Source organism: Erythrolamprus reginae, chromosome 11 (assembly GCF_031021105.1).
Source record: "Erythrolamprus reginae isolate rEryReg1 chromosome 11, rEryReg1.hap1, whole genome shotgun sequence".
In the NCBI taxonomy this organism is placed as follows: domain Eukaryota; kingdom Metazoa; phylum Chordata; class Lepidosauria; order Squamata; family Dipsadidae; genus Erythrolamprus; species Erythrolamprus reginae.
The window spans coordinates 10045158-10061386 of NC_091960.1; the positions used below are offsets into that span (position 1 = coordinate 10045158).

At 47.7% G+C, this 16229-nt stretch overlaps 1 protein-coding gene across 1 annotated transcript in view; it reads left to right on the plus strand.

The window, feature by feature from the left end:
• HAUS5 (HAUS augmin like complex subunit 5) overlaps positions 1-16229 on the plus strand; it is a 33993-nt gene that overhangs the window by 6541 nt on the left and 11223 nt on the right. Inside the window, exons 5-13 of the mRNA XM_070763969.1 lie at positions 53-185; positions 3919-4072; positions 6671-6746; positions 9391-9470; positions 9605-9662; positions 11243-11370; positions 12932-13010; positions 13169-13314; positions 14141-14303. Coding sequence (XP_070620070.1) covers positions 53-185; positions 3919-4072; positions 6671-6746; positions 9391-9470; positions 9605-9662; positions 11243-11370; positions 12932-13010; positions 13169-13314; positions 14141-14303 — 1017 coding nt within the window. The remainder of the gene's footprint in view (positions 1-52; positions 186-3918; positions 4073-6670; positions 6747-9390; positions 9471-9604; positions 9663-11242; positions 11371-12931; positions 13011-13168; positions 13315-14140; positions 14304-16229) is intronic.

Genomic DNA, 16229 nt, shown 5'->3' on the forward strand with positions numbered 1-16229 from the left:
AGATGGATAGGTGGCCTTCTTGATAACGTTATGGTTTGATCTTTCTTCTCAGGACAAGCCCAGTGACTCTGAATCAGACAAAGAACGTCGCAATCAACTAATCCAGGCCATCTCTTGCTTGAAGGAAGAGAATCAACAGCTGGGACTTCAGATGGAATTGGCACAGCGTGAGTTCGTCGCCAGTGGTGAGTTGAGAGCAAAGGGTGGGAAACCCCCCCCCTCCCACTTTGACTCCACTGTGAACAGTGTTCCCTCTATTTTTTGGGGGGGGGGGGTGGGCGGAAAAGTACAGCGTCTGAGCGGCAGTCCCTTCGGGACTGGGTGGCACAGAAATAATAAATAAATAAACAAACAAACATACAAACAAACAAATAAAAAACCCACCCTGTTTTGCCTCCGAGAATTTCAAAATAAAATACTGTACTGTGTGTCTATAACAGTGAGCTCATAATAGGGCAATTCTATCAATATCACAATGCCACTTAAATAGTTGAGCTAGTTTCAAACTAGATTTTGATTTTCTTTCTCTCTTCCTTACTCCCATTCTTTTTCTTTCTCTTTTCCTTCCTCTCTTTTTTCTATCTGTTTCTCTCTCTTCCTCTCTTCCTCTCTCTCTCCTTCCCTCTCACTCTTTCCCTCTCGGCTTCTGGGCAGGTTTGGAAAACTCTGAGTTGATGATGATTTTGAAGTGAGCGATTGCTCACTGCTCAGCTTAGAGGGAACTATGACTGTGAACCCCTTCGGACTGTTGGGCTGTGTTTATAATCCCCTTTGGCTGAATCCCAGCATCAAATAGAGCAAGTGGGGCTACCTTTGAAGAGCGGCCGGAAACTGCAAATTGTGCAGAATGTAGCCGCACGAGCAGGTCATGGGCTTGTCCAGACATGTACATATCTCTCCAACACGCCGCGGTCTGCGTTGGCTGCCAATTGGTGTCCGGGCAAAATTCAAAGTGTTGGTTATGACCTATAAAGCCCTACATGGCATGGGACCAGAATACCTATGGGACCGCCTTCTGCCGCATGAATCCCAGCGACCGGTCAGGTTCCACAGAGTTGGCCTTCTCCGGGTTCCATCAACTAGACAATGTTATTTGGCGGGACCTAGGGGGAGAGCCTTCTCTGTGGTGGCCCTGGCCCTCTGGAATCAGCTTCCCCTGGAGATTGGTACTGCCCCTACCCTCCTTGCCTTCCGTAAGAGTCTTAAGACTCACTTATGCCGTCAGGCTTGGGGCGATTAGATTCTTGCCCTCTTGTGTTGAGAGAATGATTGTTTTTAATGGATTTTTTGGGGGGGATTGGGGAGTTAGACTTTTACATTTAATTAATTGGATCTGAGATATTGTATATTGTTTATTATATGTTGTGAGCCGCCCCAAATCCTAGAAGAGGGGCGGCATAAAAGTCAAATAAATAAATCAATAAATAAATACAGTGATCCCCCGATTATCGCGAGGGTTCCGTTCCAAGACCCCTCGCGATAATCGATATTTCGGGATGTAGTGGTGCGGAAGTAAAAACACCATCTGCGCATGCGCGCCCCTTTTTCCATGGCCACACATGCGCAGATGGTGGAGTTTGCGTGTGGGCGGCGGGGAAGACCCGGGGAAGACCCAGGGAAGGTTCCTTCGGCCGCCCAACAGCCCAGGCAACGGGGAAACCCCATCTTCGGCTCCTCGCTGCTGCCGCGCTGAGGAGCAGATCAGCTGTTGGGCGGCCGAAGGAACCTTCCCTGGGTCTTCCCGCCGCCCAGGCAAAGGGGAAACCCCAAGATCGCTTGCCCGTTCGCCCGCCCGCCCGGCTGCTCGCTTGCCGCTCGCTTGCAGCGCGGCAGCAGCGAAGAGCCGAAGATGGGGTTTCCCCGTTGCCCAGGCAACGGGGAAACCCCATCTTCAGCTCCTCGCTGCTGCCGCGCTGCCGAGCAGATCAGCTGGTGGGCGGCCGAAGGAACCTTCCCTGGGTGCCGCCCGCCGCTCGAGAGCAAGAGGGGGAGAGATAGGCAACGGGGAAACCCCATCTTCGGCTCCTCGCTGCTGCCGTGCTGCAAGCGAGCGGCTAGCGGGCGGGCGGGCAAACGGGCAAGCGGCAAGCGATCTTGGGGTTTCCCCTTTGCCTGGGCGGCGGGGAAACCCCATCTTCGGCTCCTCGCTGCTGCCGCGCTGCCAAGCAGATCAGCTGGTGGGCGGCCGAAGGAACCTTCCCTGGGTGCCGCCCGCCGCTCGAGAGCAAGAGGGGGAGAGATAGAGAAAGAGAGAGAAGGAAAGAAAGAGATGAGAGAGGGAGGAAGAGAGTGTGAGAGAGGAAGAAGCAAGATAGAGAAAGAGAGAGAGAAAGAAAGATGAGAAAGGAAGGGAGTGACGTCATCGGGTGGAAAAATCGCGATATAGCGTTTCGCAATGATCGAGATCGCGAAACTCGGGGGATCACTGTACATACATACATATATACAGTAATGGGCAGCCAAAATTTTTACTGCCACACTGTGGGTGTGGCTTGATGGTCATGTGACTGGGTGGGAGTGGCTTGCTGGCCATGTGACTGGGTGGGAGTGGCTTGAACAGACATCATTTTTCAAGGGAACTGTTAAGTCTTCGACTTACAATCTCACCAGTGTCGCTCGCTGGGGTGACAATTTGCTTCGCGTTTCCCACGCTCTTCTTCCTGGGTCGCCCCCTGCCTCAGTCTGGGTAGCTAGGCGAACGGGTGCCGATCAGCTCTTGAGAAGAGAGCCCCCTGCAACTCCTGCCAGTGCTAACCTCCCTGCTGTTTTCCGTGGAGGAGGATGGGAGGGAGGGAGAGGGATTTTAAAATATTGGAAAGCCGAGAGAGCGTTACAAGCTTATTATCACCGCACGGTGCCTTTTCAGCTCGGCTGCGGGCGGAGTGAGAGCTTCGCGAGGGGAAAAAGACTGCAGCCCAGACCGCTTTGACGCGGCTCGGCTTGGCTCACCTCTCCTTTTTCCCCCTGCTGCTGTGGCTGCTGCTGTGCGCTCCTTGCTTTTTTCCTCTTTCCTCCTTCCTGGCCTCAAGAGGCTGGAGGGGAACCAGGCAGGAGAGAGGGAGGCTCATCTGAAGCCCGGAAGGAGGAAAGAGGGAAAAAGCAAGGAGTGCAGCAGCAGGGGGAAAAAGGAGAGCCCACTCGAGACCAGTAATCCCCGAAGTGACTCATACATACAAACATACCATGCATAAATTGTAGAAGCCTAGGGGGAAAGATTATCTTAATTCCCCCATGCCTGATGGCAGAGGTGGGTTTTGAGGAGCTTACGAAATGCAAGGAGGGTGGGGGCTATTCTAATCTCTGGGGGGGAGCTGGTTCCAGAGGGTCGGGGCCGCCACAGAGAAGGCTCTTCCCCTGGGCCCCGCCAACCGACATTGTTTAGTTGACGGGATCTGGAGAAGGCCCACTCTGTGGGACCTAACTGGTCGCTGGGATTCGTGCAGCAGAAGGCGGTCCCTGAGATAAACTGGCCCGGTGCCATGAAGGGCTTTAAAGGTCATAACCAACACTTTGAATTGTGACCGGAAACTGATCGGCAACCAATGCAGACCGCAGAGTGTTGGTGTAACATGGGCATACCTGGGGAAGCCCATGACTGCTCTCGCAGCTGCATTCTGCACGATCTGAAGTTTCCGAACACTTTTCAAAGGTAGCCCCATGTAGAGAGCGTTACAGTAGTCGAGCCTCGAGGTGATGAGGGCATGAGTGACTTGTGAGCAGTGACTCCCGGTCCAAATAGGGCCGCAACTGGTGCACCAGGCGAACCTGGGCAAACGCCCCACTCGCCACAGCTGAAAGATGTACATACATACATACATACATACATACATACATACATACATACATACATACATAAAGGTTCAGCTGTTCAGGTTTGCACGCCCTGATTTGTGACATCTTGTTCTCCTTGGCATCTAGAGAGCACTCAGGAAGCCACTCAGATCTGGGAGGCCAAACGCCGCCGCTTGTTCCTGGAGGCCTACTCCGCACGGGTCACAGCAGAACAACAAGAATTGCACAAGAAAAATGCCCAAGTACAGGGACGTTTGGAGCAGTTGGAAGAGATGGAGAAGTACGGGCTCAGTTCCTCGGCAGGATGGGATCACGTGGCTTCCTCGTTGGTGGAGCTTTAGTGTGATGGGAGAGAAAAGGGTGGTTTGGGGCTCACGCGTACGAAACTCTGGCTTAATTAACCACGAGTAGACACAATATACTGGATTCATGCGCTACGCTAAGGCAGCCATCCCTAGATGGTAATTTCCACCAGGGTGGAATCCTAGCATGATTAAGGTACAGTGATACCTTGTCTTACAAACTTAATTGGTTCCGGGATGAGGTTCTTAAGGTGAAAAGTTTGTAAGACGAAACAGTGTTTCCCATAGGAATCAATGGAAAAGCGATTAATGCATGCAATTCACCCTTTTTGCCAGCTGAAACACCTGTTTTTGCACTGCTGGGATCACCCTGAGGCTCCCCTCCATGGGAAACCCCACCTCCAGACATCTGTGTTTTTGCGATGCTGCAGGGGAATCCCAGCATCGCAAAAACGGGTGCTTTGCTGGCAACGGAAGTCCGGGCATACGGTTTCCCAGCGAAGGGAGCATCAGTGAAATCGCAGCATTGCAAAACACCAAAGTCCTCGAAACCACATCTCCGGACCTCTTGTGTTTTTGTGATGCTGCGATTTCACTGAGGCTCCCCTCGCTGGGAAACCCCACCTCCGGACTTCCGTTGCCAGCAAAGCACCCGTTTTTGCACTGCTGGGATGCCCCTGCAGCATCACAAAAACACGGAAGTCCAGAGGTGGGGTTTCCCATGGAGGGGAGCCTCAGGGGAATCCCAGCAGTGCAAAAAAGGGTGCTTCGCTGGCAACGGAAGTCCGGAGGTGGGGCATCCCAGCGGCAGCGGTGGGTTTGTAAGGTGAAAATACTTTGTAAGAAGAGGCAAAAAAATCTTAAACCCTGGGTTTGTATCTCAAAAAGTTTGTATGACGAGGCGTTTGTAAGATGAGGTATCACTGTATTATGGGAGTAGAAGTCCATGTTAATGAAAGACACCAAATTCGCTAAACGGTACTTAACCAACGACATCAGAGGTCTTCAAACTTGGCAACTTTAAGACTTGTGGACTTTGCTGTGGTTGGCTTATGGCCAGCTCCTCTGGTAACATGAGCCGGTCCATCGGAGCATCGGAGATCTGTGTGGCTCTTGGACGGTCCAGACGGTGAGGGGGAAGGAGAAATGGAAACTGAAGGTGCTGGAGGTGGAAGCCCCTGCAGTGCCTGGGGAACCCCCAGTTCGAGCCTTGTCTGGGTTGGATGTGGAGTGGGTGATTAATGACCCCATTCTCAATGTCCAGGTGCGTAGGATTACGGGACGACAGGAGCAGCTGCACAGACCCAGACAAAGATCTTAATCACAGCTGGGAGTAATTAGGGAATCCTGCAGCAGACTTAAAAGGGGAGGTTTTGTGGAAGAGCTCTTTGCAGGAGTTATCGTTTGCGGTTTAACAGAGACAACGAAACAGATCCGGAGTTCCGTCTCTAACCCAACATATTGCATCTTTGGAAAACAACCTAGTTTTTGCACTTGTGTTTTGAAAGACTATAGCTCTTGAACAATAGAGTGAGTACCTACGCCGCAGCCCAGTTTGGAGACATTCTTTACAAACCTTTTGGGGTTTGAGACATTCGTTATCAGCTTGGTAGATAACCACAACCTTTTGGCCATAAACAGTGCACTCAGGCGGTAGGGAAAGCAAGTAGGATGCTTGGCTGCATAGCTAGAGGTATAACAAGCAGGAAGAGGGAGATTATGATCCTGCTATATAGAGTGCTGGTGAGACCACATTTGGAATAATACTATGTTCAGTACCTACAAAAAGATATTGACAAAATTGAATGGGTCCAAAGACGGGCTACAAGAATGGTGGAAGGTCTTAAGCATAAAACGTATCAGGAAAGACTTCATGAACTCAATCTGTCTAGTATGGAGGACAGAAGGAAAAAGGGGGACATGATCGAAACATTTCAATATGTGAAAGGGTTAAATAAGGTCCAGGAGGGAAGTGTTTTTAATAGGAAAGTGAACACAAGAACAAGGGGACACAATCTGAAGTTAGTTGGGGGAAAGATCAAAAGCAACATGAGAAAATATTATTTCACTGAAAGAGTAGTAGATCCTTGGAACAAACTTCCAGCAGACGTGGTTGGTAAATCCACAGTAACTGAATTTAAACATGCCTGGGATAAACATAGATCCATACTAAGATAAAAATACAGGAAATAGTATAAGGGCAGACTAGATGGACCATGAGGTCTTTTTCTGCCGTCAGTCTTCTATGTTTCTATTCTTCTGCCATCGTTGCCGCTCTCAGCCAATTTGTAAAGCAATATATTTTGTGTATTCTGTGTGTGTGTTTTGTCTTCCCTTGCTGCTCAACAGCCTGTCCAGGCAGAACAGACTTCAAATCCCAGAATTCTGAAAGTTGAAGTCCACAAGTCTTAAAGTTGCCAAGTTTGGGGAGCCCTGAACTACATTATGAATTAGCACAATGTGTGAACCAGGCTGATCTTTTTTCAGCTAGCTGGCCTCCTGGTGAAAACATATCTCTGGCATTCAAGCATGGAAAGCAGAGGTCCATCTAAAACTCTCGTGTGGTTTTCTTTCAGGAAAGCCACCACGGTCGTGGATTTTGGTGGCAAACACCCAGAGGTTCGGTTCTCCATCTTGGAGCCTGAAGTCCTGGTAAGGCCTGATTTACTCCTTTGCAGGGGGAAAAAAGAGTGAGAAAGGCTTTCAATTATACTTGGCTGCCAATCAATTTGCGGTCACAATTCAAAGTGTTGGTTATGACCTTTAAAGCCCTACATGGCATTGGACCAGAGTACCTCCGGAACCGCCTGCTACCGCACGAATCCCAGCGACCGATAAGGTCCCACAGAGTTGGCATTCTCCGGGTCCCGTCAACTAGACAATGTCGTCTGGCGGGCCCCAGGGGAAGAGCCTTCTCTGGGGCGGCCCCGGCCCTCGGGAATCAATTCCCCCTGGAGATTAGAACTGCCCCCACCCTCCTTGTCTTTCGTAAACTACTCAAGACCCACCTATACCGCCAGGCATGGGGATTTGAGACATCTTTCCCCCAGCCTCCTTATAATTTATGTTTGGTATGTATGTGTTGTCTGGTTTTAATATGATAGGGTTTTAGTTATTTCTTTTAATATTAGATTTGTGCCACTATAATATTGTTTTTATCATCGTTGTGAGCCGCCCCGAGTCTTCGGAGAGGGGCGGCATACAAATCTAATAAATTATTATTATTATTATTAGTTATTACTTGGGTTTCACTGTTTTGGGAAGAAGTTGGGCGATCATTCAAAGTTGCAACAGCACTATATTAATAGTTTTTGGTGCCCAGTCCTTGATGTTAGGGCCATTACTGGCCAATCCTCAGTGCTGCTGCACAGAATCTGGCCACCTCGATAGACTCCAAGGTCCATCCCAACTCTGATAGAAGAATAGAATAGAATAGAATTCTTTATTGGAAAGGAATGGAATGGAATAGAACAGAATAGAATTAAGTTCTTGGCCAAGTGTGATTGGACACACAAGGTATTTATTTTATTTTATTTAGTCTATTATTATTATTATTATTATTATTATTATTATTATTATTTATTGGATTTGTATGCCGCCCCTCTCCGCAGACTCAGGGCGGCTAACAACAATGATAAAAAACAACATGTAACAATCCAATTTAGTAAAACAACTAAAAACCCTTATTATACAAACCAAACATAGACACAAACATATCATACATAACTTGTAATGGCCTAGGGGAAGGAATATCTCAACTCCCCCATGCCTGGCGACAAAGGTGGGTCTTGAGTAGTTTGCGAAAGACAAGGAGGGTGGGGGCCGTTCTAATCTCTGAGGGGAGTTGATTCCAGAGGGCCGGGGCCGCCACAGAGAAGGCTCTTCCCCTGGGGCCCGCCATACAACATTGTTTGGTCGATGGGACCCAGAGAAGGCCAACTCTGTGGGACCTTTTATGCCGCCCTTCTCCTAAGACTCAGGGCTCTTTTTAACAAAGCCAGCCTATTGCCCCCATAATCCGGGTCCTCATTTTACCCACCTTGGAAGGATGGAAGGCTGAGTCAACCTTGAGCCGGTGATGAGATTTGAACCGCTGACCTACAGATCTACAGTCAGCTTCAGTGGCCCTGCAGTACAGCACTCTACCTGCTGCGCTGTCTTTGGTGTATATGCTCTCAGTGTACATAAAAGATATAATTTTGAATATTGGTGTTGTGGTTGGCTCTGGCCCAGCTCCTGCCCCAAGGAATGTGGAGGTGGATGCAGGGGAAACATCAACATGTCATAGGCCTGTTTTGTTGCCGACAGAGTCAGGTAGTGCAGTTTCCTTGGACGAAGAAGAAGGCGGGGGAGACTTGGAAGAGGAGGGCTTGGCACATAGCCCAGAAAGCCAATCTCCATTATCTTTGGTCGATTCGGATGAGGAAGTGTTAGACCCACGCAGGCGCAGAATTATGCATAGAAGAGACCAATTGAAGAAATATTACAGGAGATAAGAGAGGCCACCTGTGTTTGGGTGGGGCTCCAGTAATTAGAGCTGCTGATATAAATAGCAGCGTGCTGGCTTGGCCCTTGTGGAAGATTATCTGATGGTTGTTTCTTCAGGACTGTGCCTTGCTGTTTCCGAACTTTGTTGATTTTTCACGACTTGGAAACCAAAGCAGAGCAAAGTGTGTGTGTCTCACTTCGTTGGAAGAAGGAGGGCTGTGACGTTTCTTCACAGCTGCTAGAAAAATACTTAAGGAAATTCAATCACTCTATAAAGAATGAACAATGTAACCCAGAGACAAAGCAAATGAAGGATACAAAATTGATTCTTCCCTGGTGAAGGGATTTTTTTTCCTGTATGGTGATGGTACACTTTATGCTTTCTGTTTTGTTTTTTGTAAAATTCTTAAAAAAACAATAAAAAATTATATTTTAAAAAAAGAAAGAAAAATACTTAAGGACTGATTAAGGGTATTGTACAGCCTACAAGGTTGTTTTGGGACGAGTGTTCCTTGCAATACAAAAAGGGTGCTTTGTTTCTTTTGAATTTTGGGATAAAGAACATTGTTTTTGAACTTTCAAGTGTGTGTGTGTGTGTGTCTGAAATTTTTACCCTTGAATTTTCGGGAGACTCGGGAGACTCATACCATAGAGCCCGGCACAACAATTGGAATACCAATTCTCTTGCATTGGTTAACAACCACGGTAAAGTCAAGTCTAAAATAATGGAAAAATGAAAGATACAGATTGCATCAAAGGCTCAACCCAGGTTTTAATGCCTTTCTTCTTTCCCCCCACCCCCTCCTAGAGGGATGTCCGTGAAAGCTGCCAGCTGCGTTTCCAATTCCTGAAGACCCTCTTTGAGAACAGCATCTCTGGGATCTCTCCGTAAGGGCCCTTCTTTCACCCTTTTGCAAATGTTTCCTTTGGCTGAGAAAACAAGACGGGTCTAATGTCATGTGTGAACACACACCAGCTTCTTCTTTAAAATTCTGATGTGTTTCTTTGGTTCTTCCTGGCAGAGGGGCAGACGAGGTAGAGATGAATGCTACGTACCAACACTGGCTGAGCAACGTGGAGGTAAGGCTGACCAGCATACTGGAGCAAGAGTGGGCCCTGTTTCCTCCCAGGAGATTCCTAGAGAGGCCCCCACGGAGGCTTCTCCCTGCCTTTTCCGGCCCTGTTTCCTCCCAGGAGATTCCTAGAGAGGCCCCACGGAGGATTCTCCCTGCCTTTTCCGGCCCTGTTTCCTCCCAGGAGATTCCTAGAGAGGCCCCACGGAGGATTCTCCCTGCCTTTTCCGGCCCTGTTTCCTCCCAGGAGATTCCTAGAGAGGCCCCATGGAGGTTTCTCCCCGCCTTTTCCGGCCCTGTTTCCTCCCAGGAGATTCCTAGAGGCCCCACGGAAGCTTCTCCCTGCCTTTTCCGGCCCTGTTTCCTCCCAGGAGATTCCTAGAGAGGCCCCACGGAGGCTTCTCCCTGCCTTTTGCGGCCCTGTTTCCTCCCAGGAGATTCCTAGAGAGGCCCCACAGAGGCTTCTCCCTGCCTTTTCCAGCCCTGTTTCCTCCCATGAGATTCCTAGAGAGGCCCCACGGAGGCTTCTCTCTGCCTTTTCCGATCCTGTTTCCTCCCATGAGATTCCTAGAGAGGCCCCATGGAGGCTTCTCCACGCCTTTTCCGGCCCTGTTTCCTCCCAGGAGATTCCTAGAGAGGCCCCACAGAGGCTTCTCCCTGCCTTTTCTGGCCCTGTTTCCTCCCAGGAGATTCCTAGAGAGGCCCCACAGAGGCTTCTCCCTGCCTTTTCTGATCCTGTTTCCTCCCATGAGATTCCTAGAGGGGCCCCACAGAGGCTTCTCCCTGCCTTTTCCGATCCTGTTTCCTCCCATGAGATTCCTAGCGAGGCCCCACGGAGGCTTCTCCATGCCTTTTCCGGCCCTGTTTCCTCCCCGGAGATTCCTAGAGAGGCCCCACAGAGGCTTCTCCCTGCCTTTTCTGGCCCTGTTTCCTCCCAGGAGATTCCTAGAGAGGCCCCACAGAGGCTTCTCCCTGCCTTTTCTGGCCCTGTTTCCTCCCATGAGATTCCTAGAGAGGCCTCACAGAGGATTCTCCCTGCCTTTTCTGGCCCTGTTTCCTCCCAGGAGATTCCTAGAGAGGTCCCACAGAGGCTTCTCCCTGCCTTTTCTGATCCTGTTTCCTCCCATGAGATTCCTAGAGAGGCCCCACGGAGGCTTCTCCCTGCCTTTTCCAGCCCTGTTTCCTCCCATGAGATTCCTAGAGAGGCCCCACGGAGGCTTCTCCCTGCCTTTTCCAGCCCTGTTTCCTCCCATGAGATTCCTAGAGAGGCCCCACGGAGGCTTCTCCCAGCCTTTTCCAGCCCTGTTTCCTCCCAGGAGATTCCTAGAGAGGCCCCACGGAGGGTTCTCCCTGCCTTTTCCGGCCCTGTTTCCTCCCAGGAGATTCCTAGAGAGGCCCCACAGAGGCTTCTCCCTGCCTTTTCCAGTTACAGTTTCGGAGGCTTGGGTTTGTAAGTGGAAAATGGTTCTTGAGAAGAGGCAAAAAAAACCCTTGAACACCCGATTCTTATCTAGAACAGTTCGTAAGTAGAGGCGTTTGCAGGTAGAGGTACCACTGTATCAGCTATTGTTTTGCATCTTTCTACAGAAAGTTGTCGGTACCCATCCTCCTGCCCATATCCTTTCAGCTCTGGAGCACTTGGCCCATCAGAACACAATGAAGATGCGGGAGGTGACGGACAAGATCAACATCTCCCAGGATGTGGCTGCTCTCAAGTAGGTCCTGAGCTTTGGCTGAGAAAGGCCTGATGATTGTGTCCTTCCCAGGATAAAATTGAAGGAATATCCATTGTTAGCAAGAATCCTCATGGAATTGCTTTTTTTTCCCTTTTAGAATAGAATAGAATAGAATTCTTTATTGGCCAAGTGTGGTTGGACACACAAGGAATTTGTCTTGGTGCATATGCTCTCAGTTTACATAAAAGAAAAAGATACATTTGTCAATAATCATGTGGCACAACACTTAATGATTGTCATAGGGGTCAAATAAGCAATGAAGAAACAACCAATATTAATAAAAATCTTAGGATACAGCAACAAGTTACAGTCATAGAGTCCTAAGTGGGAGGAAAAGGATGATAGGGATGATGAGAAAAAACTAGTAGAAATAGAAGTGCAGACTTAGTAAAAAGTTTGACAGTGTTGAGGGAATTATTTGTATAGTAGAGTGATGGAGTTGGGGAAAAAACTGTTCTTGTGTCTAGTTGTCTTAGTGTGCAGTGCTCCGTAGCGACGTTTTGAGGGTAGGAGTTGAAACAGTTTGTGTCCAGGATGTGAGGGGTCCGTAAATATTTTCACTGCCCTCTTTTTTGGCTCGTGCAGTGTACAGGTCCTCAATGGAAGGCAGCAATTGTTTTTTCTGCAGTTCTGATTCTCCTCTGAAGTCTGTGTTGGCCTTGCTGGGTTGCAGAACCAAACTAGATAGTTATAGAGTTGCAGATGACAGATTCAATGATTCCTCTATAGAACTGAGGTCTGCATTGGTTGCCGATCAGTTTCCGGTCACAATTCAAAGTGTTGGTTATGACCTATAAAGCCCTTCATGGCATCGGACCAGAATATCTACGGGACTGCCTTCTGCCGCACGAATCCCAGCGACCAGTTAGGTCCCACAGAGTGGGCCTTCTCCGAGTCCCGTCAACTAAACAATGTTGTTTGGTGGGACCCAGGGGAAGAGCCTTCTCTGTGGTGGCCCCGGCCCTCTGGAACCAGCTCCCCCCGGAGATTAGGATTTCCCCCACCCTCCTTGCCTTTCGTAAACTTCTTAAGACCCATCTCTGCCATCAGGCATGGGGGAATTAAGGCACCTTCCGCAGGCCTATATAGTTTATGTATGGTATGTTGTGTGTATGGTTTTTTAAGTTATGGGTTTTTAGTTTTTTAAATATTAGATTTGTATTTTACATTGTTTTTTACTATTGCTGTGAGCCGCCCCGAGTCTGCGAAGAGGGGCGGCATACAAATTTAATAGGTAGGTAGATAGGTAGATAGGTAGATAGGTGTTAGATTAGGTAGGTAGGTAGATAGATAGATAGATAGATAGATAGATAGATAGATAGATAGATAGATAGATAGATAGATAGATAGATAGATAGGTGTTAGATTAGATAGATGGATGGATGGATAGATGGATGGACGGACAGACGGATAGACGGATAGATGTGGATGTGGAAGCCCAGAGTGAGATGGGTGGCATACAAATTTAATAAATAAACTTGGCTCTTGGGATTTCCATCGGCATGTATGATCGGCAAGCCCCATTCTGCTCTCTTCCTAGGTTCCATTATGACAGCACGCACCTGCAAGACGTCGCAGATTCTGCAGACCAGCTACCTTCTCTCCAGGTTCTTATACAGGTGAATACATCGGATCTCAAAAGCCTATTTTCCCAAAGTCCATTTTTGCAGTTGGAACAGCCTGTTTCGGTTAGCAAATCGAATTCACCTGGTGGATTTCCCGTACACGCAATGAGGGGGGAATCCCCACCTTGGTCTCTTTTCTTTGCATGGGACAGGAGGGCTGGAGCAAGTGTGAGGTGCTGTGTGTGAAGCAGATCCCCCTACACGCGGAGGAGAAAGGCCTGCTGGCACATCTGGAAGCCCTTGTTAAGGAGATGCACAGTCTCCTGTCTGATGGATCGGAGCACTCCATCCTGGCCAGGTAATAATAATAATGATGATGATAATAATAATAATAATAATAATAATAATAATAATAATAATAATAATTTATTAGATTTGTATGCCGCCCCTCTCCGGCTCATAACAATCATAAACAATGTACAAATCTAATGTTTAAAACACAATTCAAAGTGCTGGTTATGACTTATAAAGCCCTTCATGGCATTGGACCAGAATATCCGCGGAGAGGGGTGGCATACAAATCTAAATAATAAATAAATAAAATAAAATCTCTGGAACCACCTTCTGCCACACGAATCCCAGCGACCAGTTAGGTCCCACAGAGTGGGCCTTCTCTGGGTCCCGTCGACGAAACAATGTCATTTGGCGGGACCCAGGGGAAGAGCCTTCACTGTGGCGGCCCCGACCTTCTGGAACCAGCTCCCCCCAAATATCAGAATTGCCCCCACCCTCCTTGCCTTTCGTAAGCTACTTAAAACCCACCTCTGTCGTCAGGCATGGGGGAATTGAGATATTTCTTCCCCCCAGGCCTATACAATTTATGCATGGTATATCTGTGTGTATGTTTGGTTTTTAATAAGGGTTTTTAGTTATTTTAAATATTAGATTTGTTATATGTTGTTTTCTTATTGTTGTTAGCCGCCCGAGTCTACGGAAAGGGGCGGCATACAAATCTAATGAATGAATGAATGAATGAATGAATGAATGAATGAATGAATGAATGAATGAATGGACTAGAAGATCTTCAAGGTCCTTTCCAACTCTGTTACTTAATTCTCAAATGCCTACGAAAACAACCGGCTCCATAAATTAGGCTGACTCAGTCTCTTCCTTTCCCAATCCAGAACGGTCTTTGAGCTGGAGCTCCGGGCGGTGAGATTGCAAGGATACAGGGATGGGCTTCTGCAGGGATGCCAGAAACTTGAAAAAGCCGTGAAGGCCCGGTACGCAGAACTGCAGAACTTGCAGGTGAAACGCCAGCGCATCTTGGACTTCCGGCATTTAGTGGTAGGTGTGCGGGAAGGAGGAGAAAGAAATGGGAGGAGGAGGGCAGTTGTGATGACCTTGGACAAGGCATAATCCAAAAAGAGTCATGCAGCAACCTAAGAGTTCAAACTCTTCTTTCTTTCTTTCTTTCTTTCTCTCTTTCTCTCTCTCTCTCTCTCTCTTTCTTCCTTCCTTCTCAAAAGATTTAAAAACAGCAAAAAAAAAAACAACCCACATACACAGACAAAACACAACCCCATACCATGCCATACAACTACACTACCTAACCTCTAATCTAGGGTTATAATACAGCTTATTTTACACCGACAATAAATCCATGCGTATGTAATCTTTTTCATTACCATATTTACATAATCTTTTTCATTAACGTATTTACTTATTATTCATTGATGGAATTGTTCCCTTTTAATAGAGTTAAGAATCATCATATTTACACTACTAAATTAATTATCGACAGGTTTATTTTGCTTTCTCCTTGCAAGCCAATCATATACAGCGTTCCCTCGATTTCCGCGGGTTCGAACTTCGCGAATAGCCTATACCACGGTTTTTCAAAAAATATTAATTAAAAAATACTTCGCGGTTTTTTTCCTATGCCATGGTTTTTCCCACCCGATGATGTCATACATCATCGCCAAACTAATAATGTTTGCAAATAAATAACAAAAAAATAATTATTGTTAATAAATAATTATGTTTGGAACAAACTTCCAGCAGACGTGGTTGGTAAATCCACAGTAACCGAATTTAAACATGCCTGGGATAAACATATATCCATTGTAAGATAAAATACAGGAAATAGTAAAAGGGCAGACTAGATGGACCATGGGGTCTTTTTCTGCCGTCAGTCTTCTATGTTTCTATGTTTCTATGTTTATAAAAATCAGGATCACTAAGTGTCTTATTCAATGGTGAGTACCAGTAATAACGGTGAGTAAATGGTTGTTAAGGGAATGGGAAATATTAAGGGATGGCTTGTTATACTGTCCATAGCCAAAAATGGTTCTACTTCGCGGAAATTCGACTTTCGCGGGCAGTCTCAGAACACATCCCCCGCGGAAATCGAGGGAACACTGTAGTTTGTTCCAAATTTCATAGTATTCTGAATCCTCAAACTCCCCTTTCATGCTTCATATTTTCCCCCAAAACGCTCCCACGTTCTTGGCATGTCCCAGAGCAAAGCACACACAGACACATACACAAACACAGCAGCCTCTGGCTGCGCCCAGCGCAGCAAAGCAACGGAACAGGGAAATGAGTCCACGAAACAAGGAAGGAGCAAGCAGTCCTACAAACTCCAAATGCCTGTATCGGCACACCAAACTCTACAAATTTAGCATTTGTTCCCATCAAACGCCTCCTTTAAATCTCAGTCCCCAGGTGTGCCTTGTGAGGAGGAGTGGAGTGCTCTCCCAACTCATCTGGTTTGTCCACTCTCCGTGCTTGGGGATTGCAGGGGGAGGAACGCTCATTGCCTGAGCTCCGTCGCTCCTCACTGCTTGCCTTCTCTTGGTCAGCCTGCCCCCGTTCCTCCCTGCTAACAAGCCAACCCAATCCTGAGAGGCCCTGGGTTGCCTCATCCTGTTCCTCCCCACATTGCTCCAAAGCCAACGAAGCCGCCCCTCAATCTCCATTGGCTCCAGCTCTGGCTAGTCCTCTGCAGATTCAGGCTCCAACTGGTCATGATAGCAGGCTTGAAGTTCAAGAAACTTGGAGGCAAGGTCCAAGATCGGACGTTGCTTTATTTCACGCTTTTGTATCATAGACACATAGAAGACTGACGGCAGAAAAAGACCTCATGGTCCATCTAGTCTGCCCTTATACCATTTTCTGTATTTTATCTTAGGATGGATATATGATTATCCCAGGCATGTTTAAATTCAGTTGCTGTGGATTTATCTACCACGTCTTCTGGAAGTTTGTTCC